Source organism: Drosophila busckii, chromosome 3L (genome assembly GCF_011750605.1).
Source record: "Drosophila busckii strain San Diego stock center, stock number 13000-0081.31 chromosome 3L, ASM1175060v1, whole genome shotgun sequence".
Classification (NCBI taxonomy): domain Eukaryota; kingdom Metazoa; phylum Arthropoda; class Insecta; order Diptera; family Drosophilidae; genus Drosophila; species Drosophila busckii.
The window spans coordinates 18,817,160-18,843,453 of NC_046606.1; the positions used below are offsets into that span (position 1 = coordinate 18,817,160).

The 26,294-nt window shown below is 34.0% G+C and overlaps 1 protein-coding gene across 1 annotated transcript; it reads left to right on the top strand.

Annotated features, from left to right (window-relative positions):
• The first annotated feature begins 2,460 nt into the window (after window positions 1–2,460).
• LOC108598140 (fat-like cadherin-related tumor suppressor homolog) lies at window positions 2,461–25,693 on the top strand. Its single transcript, XM_033293724.1, has 23 exons — window positions 2,461–2,582; window positions 3,365–3,409; window positions 3,824–3,928; window positions 4,871–4,919; window positions 9,804–10,466; window positions 10,551–13,128; window positions 13,182–13,292; window positions 13,763–13,966; window positions 14,026–14,087; window positions 14,150–14,305; window positions 14,424–14,796; window positions 14,863–15,871; window positions 15,929–16,114; window positions 16,169–16,606; window positions 16,665–17,382; window positions 17,442–17,625; window positions 17,680–18,120; window positions 18,185–18,585; window positions 18,651–18,959; window positions 19,063–24,364; window positions 24,430–24,711; window positions 24,778–24,957; window positions 25,632–25,693. Exons 2-23 carry the CDS (start codon window positions 3,387–3,389, stop codon window positions 25,691–25,693), a joined length of 13,836 nt encoding a protein of 4,611 aa, XP_033149615.1. The 5' UTR covers window positions 2,461–2,582; window positions 3,365–3,386.
• The last annotated feature ends 601 nt before the right edge of the window (window positions 25,694–26,294 follow it).

A 26,294-nucleotide genomic window follows, 5' to 3' on the forward strand; every position in this document is an offset into this window, starting at 1 on the left:
GGCGGTGCCATTTTGCAATATATCATGGTTAAGTCTCTAAAAAATTCAATATTTCTGCCCGGTGGAACAGAGATATTTGTTACAATAAAATGTAAATTATAAGAAAATTTAAACACAGATCAGGCATATTAAAAATGTATAATTTAAAAAAAAAAGTGATCAAATGTACCAACGTATAAGAAATGTACCAGTTTTTGTACATTTGGGAAAATGGGAAATTTAATTTTTAAAAATACGGGGCTATTGGCGGTATCCGCAAATATGCACTAGATGTCGCTACTAAAAGGAATTATGTCCCAAAAGATATCCCAGTATATTTAAATAGTCTTATACAAATAAATCCCAATTATACCGCCGGGTCTTTATGTAACTTAGATTGTGGTCTCGGCTAATTTTTCAAGGCACCAGGAACCCTTGCGTTTTTGCAAGGATTTTGCTTTTATTCTTTACTGCGTTTTCGTATGAGTGAGTAACGAAGAAATAAATTCAAATAAATAGAAAATAAGAAGAGTGGGTTCGCGCCAATTTGACTTGTAAGAAGAGTGGGAGCGCGCCAATTTGATTTTTAGTTTCTTTATTTATTTCTATTCGTGTGTCATTTGGTTATTTCGTTAGCAGTGAGCACTTGCAAGTGAATGTTTAAAATACAAATTTTGAAAAAATGAAGTTCATTAATGCACTATTATTGTAAGTAATGCAAATAAGTAAAACAACGTTTTTTTAATCTGCTAAAACTTAAAAAATAATTGAGAACTTTATTTATTCAAATCAAGAAAAACAACGTTTTCTAATAAGTATATTCGGGCGGGCGGGCCGTTTAAGCACTAGTGGGTTAAACAATTATACATATATAGTTAAAGATTTCAATTATTTTTTCTTCAGAAGTGAACTAAGTGTAAAATGAGAGCGAGTGCAGCTGTGCAGAAAGCTTATTTTTTTTTTTTTTTTTTTATTTCTTCTTTTTTTTTTTTGAATCCGTAGGGTAGAGCCTCGCACATACCAGGGGCAGTCTGTTATCTGTCTCAGTACTCGGTTCTGTAATACCTGGACTCGCTTATAATTTGACTTAGCGGCGATTCCCCAAATCAGAATTCCATAGAGCCACATTGGCAAGATACAATGTGCATATACCGCCCTTTTGCACCTGAGCGGTCTATTTTGTACAGAAAGCTTATTAATATTAATTATTAATAACAGTTTTTTACTTTCACATCCTACAAAAAAGTAGGTGACGTTAAGCACCGTTAGGCGCTGCAACAGCCACAACAACAACAGCCGCTGCCGCAACAATGGCTGCCGCTGCAGCAGCAACAACATCAACAGCAATCGCTGCAACAGCCAAAACAACAACAGCGACTGGAGCAGCTGAATTAAAATCAAGACTTATATTCAAATATCCAAAGCAACGAAGTGAATAATTTTAAATTTGAATTGTGAATTAAAATCAAGACTTATATTCAAATATCAAAAGCAACGAATTGAATAATTTTAAATTTGAATTGTGAATTAAAATCAAAAGAAACATTTAATTGCAACGAGGTAAGTTGGTTGTAAAACTTAGAATGTTGTTTGCAACTAATGCAAAATGTTAAATGTTGGCTCTGGCTGCGCTGCTTATTATTTACTTTCTCTTAAGTAGTTCTATGCTGCGGTCAGGTTATTATTATTACATACATATATGTGTGTGTGGTCTGTTTGTATATAAGCAATGTGCAATTACTGTGTTTTGTTGTCGTTGCCCTCAAGAGGCTTCTTTGTTGTAATATGTCAGGAAAGTGTTTCGATATGTGTTGGTCAGTAACAGAGATTGGCAAGAGCCCGGACCCCACCCTTTAAATGACATTGTTACTAACATTGTTGTGAAAATTTTTGGCGCTCTGTTTCGCTATCCTTTGTCGCGTGCCGCTGCCAGAGCGAGACACAAGCGCAATTATTTCTCGCTATGCATAAGCATAAGCCAGGCTGGCATTGCCAGCCGATCGCATTTTGAGTGCGCTGCCCACTTCGCGCGCTTTTTCCTTTGCCCTCTCTCTCTTTCTTACTCTCTCCTGTGCTGCCCTAAAATTGAATTTGTCAATTTTCTGCTGTTGACCACTTGTTTGGGAAGAGAGAGGGGCCGCGAGCCCTACTAAGCTATTCTAAACAGTTGCACAGTATTGATACATGTGGTAATATAAATTTTGTTTTGTTTTGATTTCAAAATACATAATAATGAAAAAATATTAATATAATACAAGTATTGTCTTGGTGTTTTTAAATAAAATCAAATAACGCGACACAGATTCACTCTGGTAGAGTGAGATTCCAGTTCTTAGGAACTGGAATCGAACGTAGTTCCCGATAGCGTCGCATGATGGAAAAGATGAATGGTTATCCGGAATGTCGTAAAGACAGCTAAGCAACGTGAAGTTGGCTTTAGCGACTGACATGGTGCAACCGGCCTCTTTCCTGTTGTGCGGTCGGTCGAGTAAGACGCGCGGAAATTCGTTTTGCTTTACCAAACAAGAATAAATAAGTTAACATGGCCGTACCGGAAAATAACGATATTATTTTGGGAGACGCTCAGTCTCCGACATATATATGTATGTACTATGTACATATTATGTATCATTAGACAGCGGCTGGCTCTTGAGCGCTCTCTTACTGGCTTTTGAACCAAATTTAAGATAGCCAGTTTGAATCCAGTTTCAAAAGCCAGTACGAAAAAATTGTATGCCTTACGCATCTTAGTATTCTATTGTCTTTGGATATACATACATTGTAATAATATAAAAGAATTATCCCAATAAGAACGCCACTACAGCGCATAAACGTTAATGTTGTTCTGTTATTACGTTTGCACGCTTCCCGCTTTGTTATTGTGAAAGAAAGAGAAGACAGTATACAAATTATTTTGTCTTTCGCTTATTATTTATATTATTTTTATATACTTTGACATTTTTGTAAAAAATGGAAAAAGGGTATCATGAAGTTGCTCAAATGTATGTAACAGGGAGAAGAAGGCGTGGCAGAGCCCTTAAAGTATATATATTCTTGATCAGCTCGACGAGCTGAGTCGATATATCCATGTCCGTTTGTATGAGTGCGTGTTTTCTTCTCAGCAACTAAAAAAACATAGAGCAACAATTTTGTTATATTTAAGATACAAAGCCAAGTGTTCATCTTTTATTTATTTTTTATTTTTGCTCTCCCCTCCCCCGCAAATCGATAAAACTATATATAAGGCAGTATAAAAATCTTTAAAAATCTAAATTAAATCACAAAATTGCTTAGTCATGTTTTCGACCGATTGTAAAAATTTCAAAGTGTATCTAAAAGTTGTCCACTTGTTAATATTAAGTTTTGTTTATTTCTCTCTTTGCAGTTCTAAAAACGTTTATTGGAAAATGGTGTGGCTTACTGATGAAATGTAAGTATAATTTTATATTTTACGAATTTATATTATACAAATTTTTGTTTTTTTATGTCATATGGATAATTCCAAAGACACGCACGAATTATGTATGTTAAAACACTTTATCACTTCGAGAACTCTTGTCTTTATTTCTGAATGTTCTGTTTGAGTGTCGGATTAAAACTGAGACTCAATTGTACACAGTTAATTCTTATATCTAGCTTCTGTTTACATTATTCATAGAACTGTCCACTGTTGATTATGTTTGCAATATGGGTTGATTATATGAATCTTAAACTGAGCTTGAGAACTAATAACTGATGACCAATGCATCTTTACTTCATTAGTTTTATGTTTACAGTTTTATTAATGTTCGTATTATAGAACTGTAGATTAATTCTTAACTATTTTTATATTGATTTTAACTAGTGTTGGCGGCATAACTGTGGGCGAATTGGTCACCAGCATTACAAAGCACATGACGGTGGACGAGGAACTGGAGGCGACAGAGCAGGTGCTGGCATTAGCAGAAAGGTGAGTCATTATTTCATTCATATATTATTTCTATTCTTTATTCACTAAGTACAATTGATTTGTCTTATCGCTGCACTATGGTCCCAAAGTCGATTTTTTTTTTTTGGGATAAAGTCGAAATTTCAATGTAAGAATTTATGACTTTTTGCTGATGCAATCTTAAAGTAAATACATGGCACACATACAATATAATTTTTAAAAAATTTATAGTTTTATGTTAAGTTTTTTGTGAGCTCTTAAAAGTCAGCAAATCAATCAGATGCTTAAACCAAAAAAAAAATTTTTTTTGACATGATTTTGGTTTTTGTCACTATTAAATATTTTCGCGTAAATTAAAATAAAAAATTTAAATTCGTTCTCTACTTTTCGTAGAGTGTAACTAACAAGCTGAGGCTTACTGAATAAAAACTAATTACGTACGTTTGTTCTTATAAGTATCGTATTTGACCGCGCAGTAATAGTTTGTTCCGTTTTTCCCCCTTTCGAGAAAAACTCACCATGTTGAATTTTTAATCGAAAATTGTTGAAAATAAGTACTATGTGCGCGGTGACTTGGCGTTTTCCAACAATAAAAATTATAAAAATTGAAATTTAAAAAAATACAAAATTCTAAAATATTCTAAATAAAGTTCTTGCCAAATTTCAAGTCCCTAGCTTTATTCGTAGACTTTATGCCAAAAAAAATTGACTTTGGGACCTTGTTAAGTAAACTTTTTATTATTAGGCGTATTATGCGTGCAATTTCGGTTAAGAGGTGTAGTTGGTTTGATTCTTGATAACTTGGTGCCTGATTCGTGTTTATGAAACTCGATTCATTAATTTGACTTGTAAAAAGTTCAACAGCATAGTCTAACTCCTCTTCTGTTTTTAGCGAGATATCTAAACTGATAGCTGTTTCCAAATAACTTTTAAACAAGATATATATATATATATTTTTTGTAGGCTCGCAATGGGAGAGCATATATATAAATCTAAGCGAGAGGCAGGTCAGGTAGACGGGCGAAATTTTTTATATAATTTCCCTAAGGGCGGATTCTTTTTGTTGGCAGACGAAATAATGTTGCCTTGCAAAGGCATCTATGAGCAAGTCATAGCTTTTATTGTAGTCGCTATGTCGGTCGATGGGGAGACATTGCGCCCCATATATTCTACAGTGAATAAGGGTATGCAAACAGTGGATGCAGACACTATTTGTCAAATCCTAAAATGTTGTTTTGAGGAACTCGTGTTAGCGAATCGAGAGAGTGATTTTCTTGCCATTATAACAGATGGTTTAAGAGCGAATTTGCTAGGAATCGAATTGCTCGAAATTGCATTGAATCAGAAAATACCTCACCTTTATTGTTACACACATTTAAAGAATGTGTGGTACAAGAAAGATACTCGGCCCTGGGATAAATATATCGAACGGGCATATAAACTTACATATACTAGAGAAAATTATTTACAGGAGCTCGCTTTAGCAAAAGCGGGATCACTTCAATGTTGTACAGATAAATACCATCTGCGTATTGTATCGGAGTATAACACTATGAATAATATATTAACAAAGATTTTCCTAGATGAGTCGTGCAAATTTCAAAACTTGCACAATGCAAACAATGATAGGTTAGAGTATATGGGCTGTTTCTATGCTAGGGTGCTTAAAGATTGTCTCACAATTACACCAAGACAATTTTTACTTACGGAGGAGGGAATAAATCGCTATTATCACGATTTATTGAAGTGCCTCGCAAATATCAATGTTTGATACAGTATTTAGAGGCACATCAATAAATCGTGATAATCGGAAAAACTCCCTTCTCCGTATCTGAAACAGCTCATGTACTCTAACCTATTTGCACGACTCATCTAGGAAAAATATTGTACTCCGATTCAATACGCAGATGGTGGGACCCGCTGTCGCAAGGAGCGAGCTCCTCGTTTGAGATACTTATCTCGGGGCCGATCATGTGTATACCACACATTCACACTAATGTGTGTAACAATAAAGGTGAGCTTTGTCACGCTTTGTGAAGCTCGAGCAATTTTATTCCTATTATTCGAGTCTGTTATGATGGCAAGAAAATCGCTTTCTCTATTTGCTTACGGCCTCAATATAACATTTGGCTTGGCAAATCGTCTCTGCATCCGCTGTTTGCATACCTGGAGACACGAATATATAGACTGACTTAGCGACTAGAATGCCCCAATCTGCCGCCTGCCCGACGCAAAATCAATCATATATATGCGGTCAGGGCCAGGAGTGAAACAGCATCCGTATCAAGCCTCCCAGCGCAGTTCACCCATGTCTATGACCGGAAGCCCCCAAATCGGCGCCAGGAACGTCAACACAACATTTCATTAAAAAACATTATATTAAAAATTATAAAAAGAAAAAAAGGAAAAAAAAAATTATAAATTAAAAATAAACAAAAAATTTTAAAAATTAAAAGAAAAAAACCAAAAAAAATTTTAAAATAAAAAAATAAAAAAAATTAAAAAAATTCAGAAAATACAAAAAAATAAGATTTAGTTGCAAGTAATTTAAGATTTAGAAATTAAGTTTTAGTTGTAAGTAATTTAAGATTTATAAATCAAAAAAATATACTAAAAAAATTAAAAAAAAAAAATAATTTTTAAATAAAAAAATGCTAAAAAATTTTAGAAAATAAAATAAAATTAATTTTTAGTTGTAAGTAATTTAAGATTTATAATAAAAAAAAAATAAAAAAAATTTAAAAAGTGTGTTACAAAAAAATTTAGAAAATAAAAAATAATTAAGATTTAAGATTTAAATATTAGGATTTAAGTAATTTAAGATTTAGAAATTAACAATACAGTAACAATGCAGTAATGAGCAAGTATATAATCATAGCAGAGGTAAGCATTAGCATTAGCATTATAAAATTAAAATATGTATATAAATATGTATATGTTTATTTCAGCATGTCTCTGGGTTGGTATCAGTAGCAGTAGCAGTAGCATCGTCCAGCAGGATTACATCCCTTTATCTTAAGTGTGAGCTGCAAGAAATCTATTAAGGCAAAAGTAAATGCACACCTAAAATAATAAAAAAAAATTATAATTAAAAATAAAACACTATAATTACAATAATTACTAAAATTTTTCTATTATTCAACAATCGTTACAAGTTTGAAATTTCCCTGCAATTGCGACCCAACAACCCCTTCAGACTAATGTCCTGCCACCCCTTAGAATTTTCGATGTTGCGTCAGTGCTGTCAGTTTAGCTTTTTCTCGCTCTCAAGCAATAGAGAGCAAGCCACGCGCTCTCGCGCTCTTACACTGCTTTGCAAGCACAAGCATGTTAAAATGAGAATGAATGCACAAACATGTTAAATGAGAATGCGCAGTCTATCGAAGCGGACGTGTGTCGCGGAAGTTAGTTAATTGAATGTGCAGCGGGGTTTCGATTACAAATCGGTATAAGTTTGCGTCATAAACGTACATATCTTTGTACATACACCTGAAAATACTTAGAATTAGTTTATATTCTTCTGTTACAAATATAAGTGCCAAAGCAAAAATAGTAATGCCCATTTTGTGCAATCAAAAGATTGAATATAGCGTAGTATATTTATACATGCATTTGTGCATGAGTGTATGTGCAAACGCTTCAATTTAACCAGATACTGTGTGGCTGTGTGTTGTATATAAATAATAATAATAATAATTGTTATCCTAAGCCTACGATTTTAACCAGTCAATGTGACAATATTGCTCTATTAATAAAAATTTGAGCAAAATAAAAAATAAATCCATATTTTAATAATTTATTATGTTGCACATTTCTGGCAACTCTTTGATCGTGAAATGCAAGCGGAGTAATCGAAAATCGATAACTACCGATCTACAAGTGTATGCATGTGTGTGTGTGTGCTAAACATTGTTTGCTTTAATGCGTAAACACGCCTTTTCATTAATAAATCATGAGTGAATAAAAAGTGCGATCCTTATTGAAATTGCTAGAATCTTGTGAATGCTTATGCAGATTCTTAACGGTAATAGTAAAAACTTCAGTTTAATTGAATGTGCAACGTGATACGTATTTTCATTACACCTACATATGTACCATCCATGTGCATGTGTGGGTATGACTAACTTTGTGTTATAAATTACATATTCGTGTCTCTCTTTATCAAACATGTTTAAATTACATATGTATACATACATACATGTAATATCAAAGCTCCCATGAGAAGGCTTCCTTAAAAGTTAATGAGCAGAAAAAAGCAGTGGAATAACATAAAACCACACTTGGCCAAGAAAATGCCATACACACATACATACATACGTAATTTAACCTATATGTGTATTAGGGGGATTATTGTTTATTTTTTGTAAATATGCCAAAGTGTCGCAATCTTTAATTGTTGAGTCAAAACCAAAACATTCAATTATTATATATCGTATACATATGACATAAACAATTAAGAACAAACAGATAATTTTAATGATGGTAATCAAAGTGCTCTTGGATTTGCCGGGTCCTAATACAATTTTAATTTGTTTACTTGCTTCATTAAACCAATAATTCTCAATTATTCCCGATTGTGTTTTAAATGAAATGTGTAAGAGGCACATAAATTGTTCTGATAACTAATATTTACATAAATAAATGAACTGCTATTTTATTTTTGTTTTGATTTGATTTGAAGGTGTGTCTATAGAAGAGTAAAAACAGTTTAAATTCATTTCGTCTTATATCGGTATTGCAAAAGTTGAATGCTTACATTTGTCGTATATTGTGACATTATTTAGGTGCAAATAAATTGTGGTCGATCCATCTTAAAATTTATTCTTGCAATATTCGTAATGCATCAAATGCATCATTTTATGAAAATTATGAGAATCCTACTCTAGTTGGGTGGCAAATAGAAAAATTAAAAAAAAATAAGAAATTAATTCTAAGGACTTATTTTCTCATGCTAAAGAGCTCCCTGGATATTCTAACAATTAAAAATACTATGCATTAATTTAAAATGTATTAGATATAATGGGTTTAATTTCAATATCATATTTGTTATCTTCACAGCATACTTTACTTTTAACTAGTTTATTATCATTTTGAAATTAAAAATTGAATCCGAAGTATAGTTCCTTTAATATGGTAACACAGAAGATATTTGAGTTTATTGGAAATTAAACGTGTATGTATATACATGTATGTACATATGTCACAGCAGCAGAAACAGCTGTCATTGTTTATAGTTTGTTCTGTGTATTCATGAACAAGTATGTTTGTCCTGGCTTAACAGGAGGTTATTGGAAGAGTGAATAGTGATTTATTTTGCATTTGCCATAATTGTGAAATAATTGCTTAAGGAAATAAATTTTATTTTAACTTAAGTTTTTTATATTAGGTTCCTTTAAAAAAGCTGAACGCATAGCTAAACATGTCTGAGAAAATAGTCACCAAAGTGTGACGTCACCATCAGTGTCAGTGTCAGCTGTTATTAAACTGTTATTAATTTTAGCTTAATATTGTTGTATAAAATAAAAATGTTAATTTTAAATTTTGCTCCAACAGAAACGTAAAAAAATGATTTGTAGCGCTACCGAATCTTTATTACAATGCATGAAGCCTAATCAAAAACAAGCAACAAAAAAAATTAAAATTGCTTTACTTTTTTTTTTTTTTTTATTAATTTTTATTGTATTTTGTATATTTTAAGGACTGGATACCATGAGGACAAGAATTCCGAATATCTAATATGAGTTTAAACAAATATGCACCAATTGTTAAAATAAAAAGGGTTATTTTGCTTCAATGGATTATTCTAATAGTAAATTGCATATGCGAAATTCCGGCGACTCATTTAACGGACGATGGAGTTAAAAGCGCCGCTTCTTATGTCAATGCACATTTTGAGCACAATCTCTATAATGTTACAATACCAGAAAACAGTTTGGGAAAAACATATGCTAGAGGGGTATTACATGAAGATCTAGCCGGAATTGCTGTAGATTCTAATTACGATGTTAAATATAGAATTATAAGTGGTGATAAAGACAAGCTGTTCAAAGCAGAAGAGAAACTTGTTGGAAATTTTGCCTTTTTAAGTATTCGAACACGAACGAGTAATGTAGTGCTGAACAGAGAAAAAACCGAGGAATATGTGCTTAAAGTAAAAGCTCACATTAACTATTCGCATGGTAAAAACATTTCAACCTATGAATCGGAAACAACAATTCATGTCCAAGTTTTGGATCGAAATGATTTAAGCCCTCTCTTTTATCCAACTGAATATGCGGTAACGGTTCCTGAGGATACTCCAAAACATCACAGTATTGTAAAAGTTATTGCAGATGATGCAGACTTAGGAGTAAACGGCGAAATTTACTACAGTTTTTTAATCGAGAGCGAGCATTTCGCAATTCACCCAACTACGGGAGATATAACAATCTTAAAGCGGCTTAATTATGCCGAGAACTCACATTACGAGCTTACGGTCTTGGCTCATGACAGAGGAAGTGCCATAAACCAACAGAATCATCAAGCTAGTAAAGCAAAAGTGTCTGTAACTGTGAAGCAGGTAAATATTAAACTCAGATTCACTTATTAAATGTAACCCATTGTTTTTATCATTTAAAATTAAACTGATTTTTCCTATAATTAGGTTAATCTCAATGCCCCGGAAATACATGCAAAGACATTTACAAGTGTGATACCGAATTCAGATGCTCTTATTTATGGGATTGTTAAAGTAAATGACAAAGATGTCGGAAAAAGTGGGGAAATTAGAAAGTTGGAAATACTTGATGGAAATCCAGATGGTACTTTTCAACTTACTGCTTCAGATGCCCGAGACGAGTATTACATAGAACTGAATAAATTTGCTAAATTATGTCAAAAGCACTGCAGCTTTAACCTTACGTTACGCGCAGAAGATCTTGGTTCACCCCCCAGACACACATACAAAACCATTCCAGTACAAATAATTCCAGAAAGCGAAAATGTTCCGATTTTTACCCAAGAAATTTACGATGTTTCAATACCAGAAACGTCTCCTGTCAATATGCCAGTTATTCGACTTAAAGTGAGTGACCCAGATTTGGGCAAATATGCATTGGTTTACTTGGAAATAGTAGGTGGTAACGAAGGGGGTGAATTTCGAATAAATCCAGACTCTGGAATGCTGTATACTCAAAAGCGTCTTGACGCTGAAATAAAATCTATTTATACGCTAACCGTCACTGCCATTGATCAAGCAGATGTAGGATCAAGAAAACAGTCATCGGCCAAAGTAAAAATTACTATACAGGATATGAACGATAATGACCCCATATTTGAGAATGTAAAAAAAATAATTAACATTAATGAAAATGAGTTGGCTGGCTCATATGTTGGAAAATTTACTGCCAGAGATAAAGATTCGGGCGAAAATGCATACATATCCTACAACATAGCAAACTTAAACGAAGTTCCATTCGAAATTGACCATTTTACCGGTGTTATTAAGACAACAACGTTACTTGATTATGAAACAATGCGGCGTAACTACACGCTTCTCATTCGAGCCTCAGATTGGGGTCTACCATATAGAAGACAAACGGAAATTGCAATTGATATCATTCTGAACGACATAAACGATAACAGGCCACAGTTTGAACGAATTAATTGCTATGGAAAAGTGATAAGATCAGCTCCAATTGGGTCTGAGGTTTTTACAATTTCTGCAGTTGATCTTGATGTAGGCGACGTAATATCATATCGCTCTATAGCTGGCAATGATGATGGTTGCTTTAACTTAGATTCAAGTAGTGGTACTATTTCCATAGGGTGTAATCTAATGGATGTTGCTGTTGCGGATCGTGTTCTTAGACTAACTGCTACGGACGGGACTCACTTTTCAGACGAGTTAAGCATTAACGTGCACTTGGATCATGATAATTTTAAGGGGCACGCCAACATAATGCAAGGGTATGGAACCTTTGAATGTCGTGAAACTGGAGTAGCTCGAAGATTAGCAGAAACATTAGCATCGGCAGAAAAAAATAATGCTTGGAATATTTCACTCTCTGAAGGTAACGACTTGGCACTAACGCCCAGCAGATATGGACAAAATGTGCACAAGCCAGAATTTAAAAATTTTCCACTAGAGTTGTTCTTAAATGAAAGTGTTCAATTGGGCACAACTGTGGCTTTAGTCGAAGCTAAAGATCGCGACTTGGGCTACAATGGGAAACTAGTTTATTCAATAGCAGATGGAGACATCGATTCTGTGTTTCGAATTGACCCCGATGGTGGTGAACTCCAAATAATTGGCTACTTGGACAGAGAGCGCTTGAGTGAATATGTTCTGAATATCACTGTTTACGATCTTGGAGCTCCCACAAAATCAGATTCCAAAATGTTACCCATTACCATTACGGACACTAATGATAATCCACCAGTACTTCAAAAATCCTTAATAACATTCCGCCTTGCAGAAAATGCTCCAGTTGGAAGCACTATATATTGTGTACATGCAACTGATGCAGACTTGGGTATTAATGCCGAAATACAATACTCTTTATCCACTCATTATGAAGAGTTTGCTATAAATAAAACATATGGTTGTATAACATTGATGAATCCATTGGACCGAGAGAAGAACGATAAATTTGAACTACATGTAAATGTAAGAGATGGAGGTTATCCAGTGCTGTCATCAGAGGCTGTCGTTTATATTCTTGTGGACGATGTTAACGATAACGCACCTATATTTGGTGTACAAGAATATATATTCAAGGTTCGAGAAGATGTGCCACGTGGGACTGTAGTAGCCGTTATTGAAGCCATAGATAATGATATTGATAAAAATTCAGAGATTCTATTTTCACTTAAAGAAGATTCGCAAGAAAACAATCTATTTAAAATAGATAAACATACTGGAGCAATACGAACCGTAGGATATTTAAATTATGAGAACCGTCAAGTACATAATCTTGTAATAAGTGCAATAGATTGCGGAGTTCCATCCCTTACGTCGAACATGCCAATAGTAATTGAAATAATAGATGTTAATGAAAATAGATTTGCACCTGAGTTTGATGATTTCATATTTGAGGGGAAAATTAAAGAAAATAAACCAAAAAACACCTTGGTAATGAATGTAACCGCGCACGATATGGACGGCGATGATCAAAATGGCAAAATATCTTATTCAATAACTGGTGGAGATGGATTGGGAATTTTTTCCGTTAATGATCAGGGTAAGCAAACTCCATTTTTTTTTAATGTGCTGTGTAATAATGTTAATTTATAGGTTCGATTCATTCCTTAACTCAGCTTGATGCTGAAACTAAAGACTCTTACTGGTTAACGCTATGCGCCCAAGACAACGCTATAATTCCACTTACCAATTGTGTAAAGGTAAGTGTTCTATGAAATGCATTTTATTACCCTTTGACATTTAAAAAAAATTAAAATTGTTAGAATGAAGTTGTGTAAGGTAAAGCACATGTACATGTACAAAACAATGTTTTGTTGAACAACATTTACACCCAATCACACTCACACTCAAGCTTTATCATGCTCCCTGCAGATGCCGAAAACTTAAGAATGCTCAGATAAATAAGTTTCGAAATATTCATATTTAACTTTTCCATATAGTAGACAACGGTATGCAGTTGCTGTCGCACTATGCGAATGTCTCTCTGCTGGCGCTGTTGCGAAAACGCGATATGGCACGTTAGATGTAATGAATAATTGTGAGAGTGTGTATTTGTCTGCTTCAATGCCCTAGTCAAAGCGTATCAGAAATTTGTGTACATTCAACTGTTCCACGTTTAAATATATTATATACAAAGATTTAACCTTTTTTTAATTGTGAGTTAATACCTGTAGGTTATAATGAGGTTAGAATGAAAATTAACATTCCACTAACAATCAAACCAGTTTATCATGTCAACGTGACAGAGGGAAGTTCAGGAAACCATGAAATAATAAAGCTCAAAGCAATAGACCCCGATAGAGACCCGTCGCAAAAAATTACATATAATATAGTATCGGGAAATTTAGTAGGATACTTTCAAATTGACCCACAAACAGGTAATTGTATTTATTTTTCAATAAATACATTGAACTTTATATGAAGCATATACTTTTAGGTATCCTAAAAACAACAGAGCGGAAACTTGACAGGGAGAACAAAGATGAGCATATTTTGGAGGTGAGTTCAAAATTAATTGTTCCCAAGTAGATGCACTTATATATTATATTATATATTTTTAGATATCTATATCTGACAATGGATCTCCTGTATTGACATCAACCACACGAGTTGTAATATCAGTTTTAGACATAAATGATAACAGTCCCGTTTTCGACCAACGCATGTATAAAGTGCAAGTTCCTTCAACAACAAATATTAATGAATCAATATTTCAGGTGTGTATACAAGATTTTTTATACCAATATGTTTATCATTAATGTTATATATCCGATACACTTATTGTCTGTAAATAAAATATTAATAAAATTTATTTTTAATTATATTATTGTTCAGGTTCATGCAATCGATTACGATGCAGGAGAAAACGGCCGCATAACGTATTCAATCAAGTCTGGAAAAAAAAAGAACAAATTTCGCGTTGATGGAGTAAGCGGTCATATATTTTTTACAAAATCTTTAGATCCAGACTCCGAGTTTGAAATAAATATCAAGGCCGAAGACAATGGAACGCCCAAAAAGACTCAAACTGCATTAGTAAATATAGTTATAATTCCTGTTAATCCCAAATCTCCAAACGCACCAGTAATAGCCATGAAGTCCATAAATAGCGTTGTAGACCTAACAGAAAATGATAAACCCGGCTTTCTAGTGACTCAAATACTTGCCGAAGATGAAGACAATGATCAACTTTGGTATAATATCAGTGGTGAGTAAATATATTGTAAAACATTGAAAGCTTGCTTATAAATATCTCTTACATATCTTATTTCAGGTGGGAATGATGAAAACTATTTTTATATTGGAAGGGAGTCTGGAAATGTGCTACTTTCGAAATTTTTGGACTATGAGACCCAGACTTTTTATAATTTATCGATTAGTGTCACTGATGGCTCAAATGTAGCTTACACAAAACTATACGTTCAAGTTGTTGATACTAACGATAATACTCCGAAATTTACAAAAGATATTTATCATGTAAATATATCTGAAAATATCGACGAAGAATCTGTTATAATTCAGCTTCATGCTACTGATAAAGACGAAGACAAAAAGCTGTTGTATCATTTGCACGCCTCACAAGACCCATCCTCTCTGACATTATTTCGCATCGACTCAATAAGCGGAAACGTTATTGTTACACAGAAACTGGATTTTGAAAAAACATCACAGCATATATTGATAGCTTTTGTAAAAGATCAAGGTACTCCTGGCAAAAGAAATTACGCAAAGATTATAGTTAACGTTCATGACCATAATGATCACTACCCTGAATTTACAACAAAAATTATTCAAAGTAAAGTACCTGAAAGTGCTGCACTAGGATCGAAACTTGTCCAAGTCACAGCAATTGATCGAGACAGTGGTCAAAATGCTGAGCTTCGCTATTCGATTATAACTGGTAACGTTGGAAGCGTATTTGAAATCGATCCAATATTTGGAATTATATCATTAGCTGCCAGCTTGGACATTAATCAAATGCAAGAGTATATGCTGCAGATAAAAGCTGTAGATCTGGGTCAACCGCCATTATCATCCCAAGTGCCCGTACATATCATTTTAACTATGTCTGAAAATGACCCTCCAAAGTTCTTCTCAAACTCAATTTCACTAGAAATTTTCGAAAATTTAAATGCTGGATCATTTGTAACTCAAGTAGAAGCGCGATCTTCCTCATCAGTCTTTTTCGATATTATTCATGGTAATGTTAACGAAAGCTTTCGAATTAATCCTTCGACAGGAGTAATTGTTATAAACGCCAATGTCGACTATGAAAAAATCAAGTAATTACATTTAGTTAAAGTATTAAGATAAGATTTTTCAACTAAATTTCTTTCAAGGGTCTTTAACTTAACAGTTAAAGGGACTAATATGGCCTCACTCTCTTCATCGCAAAACGTAATAGTGCATGTTTTAGATGTAAATGACAATAGTCCAAAGTTTCTGGAAAGCGAATATGTTGGAATTGTGTCGGAGGCTGGCGTTTTAGGATCCTATGTTCAAATGACTGATGATAAGAAAAAACGGTATTTATTTAGTTGGTATTTCTGATTTTAATTTTATCTGAATTTTTTTTATAGTCCATTGACGCTCAAAGTGTTTGATGCCGACGAGGGATTAAATGGCTTACTGGAATATAAAATCGACGACGACTATACCAATGCTGTGTTTAAAATCGATCCTACTACAGGGGCAATCGAAATAATTCGTAACTTGGATTATGAAAAAGATTCCAACTATTCATTTTACGTTATGGTCAGTGACATGGGCAAACCAAAACTATATTCAAATTCAAAGGCTCACGTTATAATCAACGTGAGTAACGTTAATGACTGCCCACCCACATTTAAGGATCGCGCTCTCAATGTCACTTTAATTCTACCAACGTTTGAAAAAGTATTCGTTGCAAATATTGCTGCATCTGACGCTGACAACGACATTATTCGCTATGACATAGTAGATGGAAATGATCATGAATGCTTTGAAATACACCCTTTTACAGGAGTATTAACGACAAGGTAAAGTTTCAGGCTCTTAAATATTTTAGAAATTTAGTTGAATAATTAAATATTTTAGAACTTCTGAAATACAAAATAAGGAGTACACTCTGCATATCCGCGCATCTGATGGGCTATACTCTACCATTCTTGTCGTAAATATTCAAACTGAAAAAGTAATTAACTCCAATTTCATTTTTCAAAAGAAGATCTATGAGTTTACAACGTTGGAAAATACTACAAAAGTATCTACAGTAGGATTGTTGAATGTCGTGGGTAACACTTTAAATGAAAATGTTGAATACAGAATTCTCAACCCATTGGATATGTTTGCAATTGGTATTACTTCTGGTGCTATTAAAACAACTGGCGTTTTGTTCGATCGAGAGTTTCAAGATATGTACAAACTTTTCGTAGAAGCAAAGTCGACTATGATTAATAGAGATAACGGTAGCATACGTAGAGCCGTGACGTCGGTGTATATATCGATTTTGGATGTAAATGATAACTGCCCGATATTTGTGAACATGCCATACTATGCATCTGTATCTGTTGGCCATCCGAAGGGCACAGTAATTGCACAAGTAAAAGCAATCGATTTGGACAGCTCTGAAAATGGTGAAGTACGTTACGAACTGAAAAAAGGTAATGGTGAACTCTTTAAAATAGACCGCAAAAGTGGAGAGCTGTCGATTAAACAAAGTATAGAAGGCCACAATCGGAAATATGATCTAACTGTTGCTGCATACGATGGTGGAATAGTCTCTTGTTGTACAGAAGTTCCAGTACAGATAAAGGTAGTCTTGGCTTAACTTTAAAATACAAACATATATTAATAAAAATCATTCATTAACAGGTTATTGATCAGTCCATGCCCGTTTTTGAAAAACAATTTTATTCTGTTAGCGTTAAAGAAGATGTCGAAATGTATTCAGCTCTGTTTGTATCAGTTGAAGCGGAAAGTCCCTTAAAAAGAAAACTGATATACACTATATCATCAAATAATTCAGATCAATATTTTGATATTGATTATAGAACAGGTTAGTGCTTTAACGTTGTGTTTTAAGCTTTAAACATTTTTTGACGGCTTACAGGTGCTTTGTATGTTGTGAATGAGTTGGACTATGAGAAACAAGTAATGCATGAGATTGCCATCCGAGCCACAGATAGTCTTTCTGGAATTTTTGCAGATGTTCTGTTATCTATAACAGTCATTGATGTGAACGATTGTTATCCCGAAATTCAAAAAGATAACTATAATGTTACCTTATCTGAAAATTCTCCGTTTGGAACACAAGTGCTACAAATAAACGCCACAGATAGGGACTCTGGTGCGAATGGGATACTATCTTATTTTATTGAGTCCATCAATGGTCAAAACAACACTAATACATTTTACATTGATGTCAACGATGGCTGCTTATATCTAAAAGTACCTTTAGACTATGAGACGATAAAGTATCACCACATAGTTGTGAATGTAAAAGATCATGGCTCACCATCTCTAAGTTCCATATGTAATGTCTTTATAACAGGTAAATTTTTGATGGGAATATAACTATTTTAGTTATTTAACAACAAATAATATATTTACTTTAGTTAAAGACCTCAATGATAACATCCCAAAGTTTATTGAGCCATCTTTCTACACAAAGTTGTCTGTCGCAGCGACCCGTGGCCAATTTGTTGCACTGCCTAGAGCATATGATGATGATGTTTCTGACATCGAGTTGCTTCAATACAAAATAGTAGAAGGAAATGATTTTCAAACGTATAGTATTGATAAGAGCAGCGGCGTTATAACCCTTCAAAATATGTTAAAATTTGCTGAAAAACTGAGCACACTGCTGAATGTATCAATATCTGATGGAACTCATACAAGCTATGCGCGTTTAAAAATAACCTTAGTGCCGGAAAATTTTCATAGTCCACAATTTGAAAACTCGGCTTATGAAGCAACAATAAAGGAAAATTTACCAGCAGACTATAAAATAATTACTGTAAGTTTGATGTTTAAGATATTTGAATGCATTCTTGTAATTTACATAATATTTTCATACTTCAGGTCAAGGCATTTGATAACGATTTTGGCCACTATTCTCGATTATATTACGAAATAGCTTCTGAGGAAATGAAACAATATTTTGATATTGATAAAAATACCGGCCTTATCACATCGAAGGTTAAGTTTGATCGCGAGATAAGAGGAGAATATGTCTTACAGTTAAAGGCAACTGACGGCGGAAGCAAATTTGGATTTACAACTTTGAAAGTGCTAATTGAAGATGTTAACGACAATAGCCCAAAATTCTCTTTAAGAGAATATAAAATTGTCATAAGTCCATTAAACAAGCCTAATGAAATCATATTATCCGTAAGTATAGGCAAATTATATATTTTTCTTAACTTTAATGCTTATTATTGATTCACAATATTTTTAATTTATTGCATTGTGAATTTATATACCAACTATTCAGGTTAAAGCAATTGACGTAGATATTAATGAAAATGGTGCTTTAAGCTACACAATTGCACCGGACTCAATGAAAACCATTTTAGAGGATAAAATCTATTTAAATGAAACAACTGGAAGCATTATTCTTAAAAAAGCACCACAAATTAGTGAGGGAGGGGCTTTTCAATTTTTTGTTCGCGCCTTTGATCTTGGAGATCCTTCTTACCATTCTGAAGTGCCCGTAACATTGGAAATAGTGGATACTGAAGTGCAAAATCCAATATTCGAAAAGCATGATATCAATCTTCAAATAATAGAATCAACATCACCGGGAACAGTTTTAACGAAATTAAATGTAGTTGGAAACTATACATTGAAATTTTCGACTTCAGACGAAACATCATTGTTTGCTATATCCGAAAATGGAGAATTAATTCTTATGCAAACTTTGGACCGTGAACAGGCAGATTCAATTCATTTGGTGGTCATAGTGGAAACAGCAACATCACCCATTTTGTATGCCTATGCCGATGTACACATACATGTTACTGATGAAAATGATAATTATCCAAAGTTTGATAATACGATTTATGCTTCAAATGTACCCGAAAATACAGAGAAACTGGTTTCTATTGTCAAAATTACGGCGACCGATGCTGACACCGGATCAAATGGAGATGTGCGATATTATTTTGATGATGAATCAAATAGTATACGAAACATTTTTGATATCGACATTTATACCGGTTGGATAACTCTCCTAGGATCCTTGGATAGGGAAGTACAATCTGAGTTCAATTTAAAAGTTATTGCCACAGATAATGGCCAACCGAAACACGACTCAAAAGTTCCAGTTTCCATTAAAGTCATTGATTACAATGACAATGCACCGATTTTTAAAGCTCCCCTTGACCATGTATCAATTTATGAAAACGCACTTCCTGGAACTGTGTTGAAAACATTCTTACTAATTGATCCAGATATTGAAAAACACAATATTGACTACTATATTACATCTGGAGATAAACAATCGCAGTTTCAAATAGGCAAAACAGGAGAGTTATTTATCTCAAAGCCACTTGATAGAGAGCAAATATCATTTTATAATTTGAGCATAATAGCAACGGATGGAAAATTCACTGCCAAAGCATTTATTGAAGTTGAGATAAAAGATGTCAATGATAATATGCCATATTGCTTAAAACCTCGGTATCACATTACGATAAATGAATCAACCCCGATTGGCACTACGATTGTTGAAGTCGAGGCAATGGACTTCGACTCAAATAACGATTTTAAGTTACGTTTTTACATATCAGGTAAGGGAGCTGATGACTTCGTTATTGGGAAAGAGAGTGGTATTGTAAAAGTAGCAAAACTTTTAGATCGCGAAAAGTCTCCAAAATATAAGTTGTTTGCTCATGTTCAAGATGGAAAAGAGTTAACACGGGAATGTGTTTCGGAAATAATTGTTACAGTAAATGACATCAATGACAATACCCCAGTATTTACGATGAATGCTTATATAGTCAGCATACAAGAGGACGCTCAATTACAAACAGTCGTTACAAAAGTTCATGCCACAGATAAGGATTTTGGAATGAACAGAAAAATAAAATACACATTATTTGGAGCAAATAGTGACTACTTTAGAATTTCAAAGTCAACCGGAATTATAAAACTTGAAAAGAGCCTGGATCGTGAAAGCATTTCTCTATATAATTTAACTGTTAAGGCCGAAGATTTTGGCGTGCCACCATTATTTTCGATAGCAAGTATTGTAATTAATATTTTGGATATCAACGACAATCCTCCTGAATTTAGCCGACGACAATATTTAAGTAATATACAGGAAAACTCAACACAATCATTTGAAGTGTGTAAAGTCTATGCGACTTCCAAAGACATTGGCGTCAACGCTGAAATTTTCTATTACATAATTGGTGGAAACGAACAGCGCAAATTTACCATTAATACCAATACAGGTGTTTTATCAATTAACGGGACCTTGGATTACGAAAAAACAAAATTTTATTTGCTTACTGTTCAGGCTATTGATGGCGGGACACCACCATTAAGTAACATAGCTTATGTAAATATAACCATAGAGGATGTAAATGACAACAGCCCAAGATTTGCACAAAATATATATCGAGCGAGTGTTAAAGAAGACATGCCTAATGGTTATTCTATTATAAGTGTGCTAGCCACAGATGATGACTCAAACATGAATGGACGCATCAAATATAATATTATAAAAGGTGATAACTTGCAGCAATTTGGAATAAATAAAGCGAATGGAACCATTGCATTGACAAGGCCTCTGGATAGAGAAACAATTGCCAACTACACGTTGGAAGTCGAAGCCTGCGATTTTGGCATTCCAGAGCGGTGCAGTAATGTGCAAATCATTATTTTAATTTTGGATGCTAATGATAATGCTCCCTTATTTTCACAAACCAATTACAGTATAGTATTACAAGAAAATAGACCACTAGGATATGTTTTTATTACGTTTGAGGTGTCTGACGCTGATGAGGTACCAAACTCTGTGCCATATACGTTTGATATACGTTCTGGTAACGAGGGAGGTCTATTTAGACTTGAACAAGATGGCTCTCTTAGCACGGCATCGAGATTTAATCATAAGTTACGCGATGAATTCATAATTCAAATACGTGTTTTTGACAACGGTACGCCTCCACTTTTTTCGGATACATGGGTTAAAATTAAAATAGTTGAGGAAAGCCAATACCCACCGATCGTAACCCCTTTGGAGATAACTGTCAATTCGTTTGAAGATGAATTTGCTACTGCGTTTTTGGGTAAAGTACATGCCTCCGATCAAGACCAATATGATGAACTAAGTTATAGTATCGCTCCAACAACTGAAGAAACATATCAAACTTTGAAATTATTTAAAATTTCCAGCAAATCTGGAGAAATTCATTCTATATCCAACCTAGATATTGGGCTATATAAACTGAATGTATCGGTTACTGATGGAAAATTTACTGCGTTCACTACTGTGAAAATCAATGTCGAACTAATAACGATTGATATGGTGAGGGAAGCCACTGTGATAAGATTTGGAAAAATTAAAGCAGACGAATTTTTACTGAGTCATCGCAAGGGCTTTATTCGATCAATTAGAAATGTAATGAGATGTCGACAGAAAGATGTAATTTTGATATCATTGCAAGAACAGAATCAAAAATCCTTTGTAAAGAGAGATACACGGTCGGTTGAGTCAAACTTAAATGTGGTGTTCGCAGTACGCAAACAACAAATCATACCAACGTCAGATGCTTTTTTCACTCATGACGAAATACGTCTGGCTCTTATTAGTAAAGAAATTGAAATTGAGAACGACACCAATCTTATTATTGAAGAGATATTTGAAAGTTTTTGCCATAGCAAAGAGAACAATTGTGTTCACGGAGTTTGCAAGCAAATAATTAGCTTACAGAAAAACAATATTACAACAATATACACAGATGTCATAAGTTTCGCATCTCCATCGTATCGGTTAACAAAGAAATGCGTCTGCAAGCCTGGCTTTGACGGCAAAAACTGCAATGAGTCGATAAATGCTTGCTCCTCAGAGCCCTGTCCTCCACAAAGAAATTGCATGCCATCAGACTCTGAAGCTCAGTACCAATGTGTTTGTCCAAAAGGATATTCGGGATCATTTTGTGAGATAAGATCAGCCAAGTGCAGTAATGGTACCTGCGATCCAATTTCTTCAACTTCTGTTTCTTTTGGAGGAAAGAGCTACGCACATTATAAAATTAACAAGGCAAAGGCTAAAAACACAATCGAAAATCAGTTTACATACTCACTTCAAATAAGGACAGTTCAGCAAAGTGGAACGCTTCTATATGCCAGTGGAAAAGTTGATTATAATGTTTTGGAAATAGTAAACGGCGCTGTAAAATACAGATTTGACTTAGGGTCAGGGGAGGGTGTTGTGAGCGTGTCAAGCATATATATTGCGGACGGTGCGTGGCATACGATCGTCTTGGAGCGCACACTGAATAGTGCAAAGCTCATTGTAAATAATAAACACGTTTCTCAAGGAAGTGCACCTGGAGTCAATGGCATCTTAAATATTCAGTCAAATGATATTTTCGTTGGAGCAGAAGTGCGACCCCATCCATCCATTATCGGCTATGAGGATATCCAACGTGGTTTTATTGGCTGTATGGCAAATATAAAAATAGCAACAGAACCGTTACCATTGTACATATCAGGCGGAAGCACAATTGCTGCACTGAAACGGTTTACAAACGTTGAGTTCAAATGCGATCCAGCAAATGTCTTAATCAACCTGGGAGTCTGTGGCACACAACCATGTCAGAATAGTGGAATTTGTACGGATCTAGGAAGCGATAAGTTTAAATGTATTTGCCATGCACGTTTCACCGGCGAATTTTGTGAAGTTGACTTGGATCCGTGCTCTTCAGCACCTTGTTTATTTGGCGGTCGCTGTGATAATTTAGAGCCTAATAATTATACTTGCGTTTGCCCAATGCACTTGTCTGGAAGGAGATGCGAGTATGGAAAGTTCTGTGCACCAAATCCGTGCAAAAATGGTGGAATGTGTGAAGAAGGTGATGGTGTATACCACTGCATGTGTCGCGGCTTTACTGGTCCAAACTGCGAAATCGATGTGGATGAATGCGAAAATCAGCCATGCGGGAATGGCGCCACCTGCATCAACGAAGCGGGGAGCTTTCGGTGTATATGTCCTTCATTTCTTACTGGTGCAAGCTGCGGAGATCCTCTATATTCCAACTCAATTTCTACAAAACTGAAAAACTTTTCGATTGAGCATATAAGCGGCATCATATCTGGAATAGTGATTGTATTCATTATTATTGTAATCCTATTATTTTGTGTTATTTTCAAAAGAAGTACCACACCAAGATCACGAAACCGAATCGAAAAAGACAAGAACAAGCATTCGCTTAAGCAAGCAAATCTGAACTCACTGCTTGAGAAGGATAACATCTGCAAGGCCAACGCGAAAATAAGTAATTTGGAAGTTAGCCAGCGTCCGTCAAGCTATTCCCCTCCAATAAACGATAGCCTATTTTTAAGCAATACTTCTTTTGTAAATAATTTGGATATTTTACGAAGTTATGGTTCAGCTGGAGATGAGCTGGAAAACATTCCATTTGAGTATCAAAAAGTTAATCGATCTAATCAACACGTAAATATAAATGCCTGTAAATTAATGGACGGCGAAGTCAACGCGCACAAGCAAGAATGGAGTGAACATATGCATTTAAAGACATTCAGCGAAAATAAACTGAATAACGGTAAGAGTGTTTCAAATATATTATAAAATTAACAATGTATTAAACTAACACTTCCGCAATTTCAGAGCGAAGAATAGACTACGGATGTCCAATAAACCGACTCTCGAGTGGAAAGCTAATTCAAGTTGCAATGCCAAACGTATGTCACTCAACTTCGAATGCCATTATTGGCGACCCTGCGCTTAGCAGTGGACAATATCACTGGGACTGTTCGGATTGGGTCCGAAAAAGCCATAACCCATTGCCAGACATAACTGAAGTTCCTGGAGCTGAAGTCGCGGATTCATCGAGTTTTCAGAGCAATGATAGTAATGAGTCAAAATCAAAACGTAAATATTTGATAAGTGGTAAGTCTCAAAGTCTTCTCGTAACGCACTTATAAAAACAATTTTTTCTATTCTGTTTCTTATCAGAAGACGTCGATCCAAGTAGGGATATGGCTGCTCTGAATGAAGATATGGTATTTGAATATGTGGAGTCTGATATAGAAAGCTGTATACAACCATTTATGTTGCCTAATTTTTCTAATGAATCCCGTTCAAGACTAAGTTCTTTTAATCAAAGCGAGAGTGAAGACTATAAACTAAATACAGGTAGGTTTCACTATTTAAAACAAATTTACTTACATGTAAGCACACATCTATTCTAAAATAATCTATTTTCATGCGTTCAGTGCCTTTCCAATCAAAATCAAATCGATTGCGTAAGTTAGTTAGCTTAAAAGTCATATCTTTAAATAATAAGAACATATTAAAGTTGGACGCAGCCAACTTTTTGATCGCAGTACGCTCGAACTCACACACATACATAGAAGAATGCGTCAAAATTTAAATGTAACTTGGTCAATGTCCCATGTTAATAAACTCAAATAATAAGAAGAAAAAATTGTATTTAAGAGAAGGATTAACTTATATAGATTATTTTACTTTCCTGTTATTTACTTTAATGTTCCTTGTTAACTGTCAAAAAAAATTCCTTACATTTTTTTTATTTTTATAATAATCATCATATAATCATTAGATATGCAACAAAGCCTTAAATATTCAAAAGATCAAGTAGAAATCATTGACCTATTCAATTATTATATAATAACCGTTAAAAGTCACTATAATAAATATTGAAAAATAAAAAAAGTTTGGTTTTGACTTAAGTCTTTTGGCTGATATATTTTTTTTGTTTTTTAGCGTCACTGCTATAATATATTTATATATACTAAAAAATAAAGTAATAAACTATTAAAAATGTATTGTGATTATTTTTTTAATAGGCAAAGTATATTTACGACATCCTGATTCATATTTACCTACGCTCCATACACGACTGAACTAGAGGCGGAAACTCTTAATTAACGACAGCTCGAATATCAAATTAGAAGATAATAAGCGGAATATAAACATCATTGTTGTTTAATAATACAATATATTACATTTTTATAAATAATTTATTTGCCATTCGAGACATGTATTTGATTCACGGCAGCTGGAAACTGGTTCAGTAGTAATATTTGCTAAGGCTTTGTGAAATCGAAGACTCTGAATTAGAAGAATTCTTGCCACAGCATGGAAAGAACCATTTTGAATGACATATTATTTAGCCATAGATTCGACCATAACTCTGTTTCTTTTCTACTGATTTTATATAAAATAAAAGAAAAGTTTAAGAAAACCGTTGCTTTGTATTAATTTTTCACCAAATATAGAAATTTGTAGCTGACAAATATTCTGGCATTACATAATATTCTGAAGACTATAACTATTATTATAGTAAAGCCGTGTGTTTGTGATAAATCAATATTTAAAAACAAGCATTTGTTTCCATTGAGTTTATTTATTTGAAAGAGTTTTTTATTTTAACGACGCTTTACACGATATGTTCTGAAAAAAATTTTATTTTGTAAATCAATGGTCAAAATAAACCATTTTTTATTTAG

What these genes read in the sequence shown, in the direction of transcription:
- LOC108598140 (XM_033293724.1), top strand. Translation starts at nt 3,387, where the DNA reads ATGGTGTGGCTTACTGATGAAAT. An exon ending in TTTTTCCGTTAATGATCAGG is followed by an intron (nt 13,129 to 13,181) that starts GTAAGCAAACTC and finishes GTTAATTTATAG; the next exon opens with GTTCGATTCATTCCTTAACT. An exon ending in ACTGATGATAAGAAAAAACG is followed by an intron (nt 16,115 to 16,168) that starts GTATTTATTTAG and finishes TTTTTTTTATAG; the next exon opens with TCCATTGACGCTCAAAGTGT.